Here is a 1,430-nt window from a genome sequence, read left to right as displayed (position 1 = left end):
AACCCCAATTCCAACCCCCCCGGCGTGGGCCGAGCCGCCCCAACGAAGCCGGGGGGGCACGCCGCGTCGGGAAGGCCGCGCCGCCCTGACACACACAGCTCTGCTATGGGACGGAGCCAGACCGACCACATCTGAAGGGCTCCGGGAGCGCGCACCGCCCAGCCCCGGGGGCTGTGGGTACGGCCAGGGGCTGTGGGTACAGCTGGGTGCTGTGGGTACGGCTGGGTGCTGTGGGTACGGCTGGGTGCTGTGGGTACGGCTGGGTGCTGTGGGTACAGCTGGGTGCTATGGGTACGGCTGGGTGCTATGGGTACAGCTGGGTGCTGTGGGTACGGCCGGGTGCTGTGGGTACGGCTGGGCCGGGTGCTGTGGGTATGGCCGGGCGCTGTGGGTACGGCCGGGCGCTGCTCGTGCTGTGACATTGGAAAGCGTCCCATGGAAAGTGACCGCCGCCTCGCAGGGGCTGCAGCCCCCCCCACCCCCCGCACACAGAGGGACGCGCTCAGCCGCTGTCCCGGAGCTTTATTGCGGGTCGAAGCGCAGCCCCCGTTGCCGCAGGTCGGCCCGGGCCATGGCGATGTGCTCCTGCAGCTCGGCCGCCGCCTCCTCGCAGTCGTTGAAGGTGGCCAAGCGGAAGCCCACGGTGGCCAAGGAGTAGCAGCCGAAGGCCACCAGCAGGTAGACGGGCAGCGGCAGCAGGGCCTGCCGGTACGGCACCGGGAGCTGCAGGCCGGCCGGGGACAGAGCCAGCGCGGCCCAGGCGGAGCCCAGCAGGGCCAGGCCGCACAGCCACTGCGCCAGCTTGGTCATGGCGGCCTGCGGAGAGACGGGGACGGCGTTACAGCGAGGCAGTGACAGGAGAACCGAGCCCTGGGCCCGGCCCGGCCCCACCAGCCCCAGGCCCACCAGGCCCCAGCCCCCAGGGTCAGCCAGGCCCCGGGCCCAGGATCAGCTAGGCCCCACCAGGCCCCGGGCCCAGGATCAGCTAGGCCCCACCAGCCCCAGGCCCAGGGTCAGCTAGGCCCCACCAGCCCCAGGCCCAGGGTCAGCTAGGCCCCACCAGGCCCCAGGCCCCAGGCCCCAGGGTCAGCCAGGCCCAGGGCCCAGGATCAGCTAGGCCCCACCAGCCCCAGGCCCAGGATCAGCTAGGCCCCACTAGGCCCCACCAGGCCCCAGGCCCCAGGCCCCAGGCCCCAGGGTCAGCCAGGCCCAGGGCCCAGGGTCAGCCAGGCCCCACCATGCCCCAGGCCCCAGGGTCAGCCAGGCCCAGGATCCGCTAGGCCCCACTAGGCCCCAGGCCCAGGGTCATCCAGGCCCCGTGCCCAGCCTGGCCAAGGGTCAGCCAGGCCTCGGCCTCTCCCAGCTCTGGCCCCTCCCGTCCCCGTCCCCGTCCCCGGTCCCTCCCGGCCGCTCCCGGTTCCCGACACCGC

The 1,430-nt window shown here is 73.5% G+C and overlaps 1 protein-coding gene across 1 annotated transcript; it reads right to left on the bottom strand.

Annotated features, from left to right (window-relative positions):
• Positions 1 to 505: 505 nt before the first annotated feature.
• On the bottom strand, positions 506 to 994 carry DPM3 (dolichyl-phosphate mannosyltransferase subunit 3). Its single transcript, XM_021382274.1, has one exon. The coding sequence runs from the start codon at positions 808 to 810 to the stop codon at positions 523 to 525; it is 288 nt and encodes a 95-aa protein (XP_021237949.1). The 5' UTR covers positions 811 to 994; the 3' UTR covers positions 506 to 522.
• Between the last annotated feature and the right edge of the window lie 436 nt (positions 995 to 1,430).

Source organism: Numida meleagris, unplaced genomic scaffold (assembly GCF_002078875.1).
Source record: "Numida meleagris isolate 19003 breed g44 Domestic line unplaced genomic scaffold, NumMel1.0 unplaced_Scaffold1989, whole genome shotgun sequence".
Lineage (NCBI taxonomy): Eukaryota > Metazoa > Chordata > Aves > Galliformes > Numididae > Numida > Numida meleagris.
This window is presented reverse-complemented; position numbering and strand designations above follow the sequence as displayed.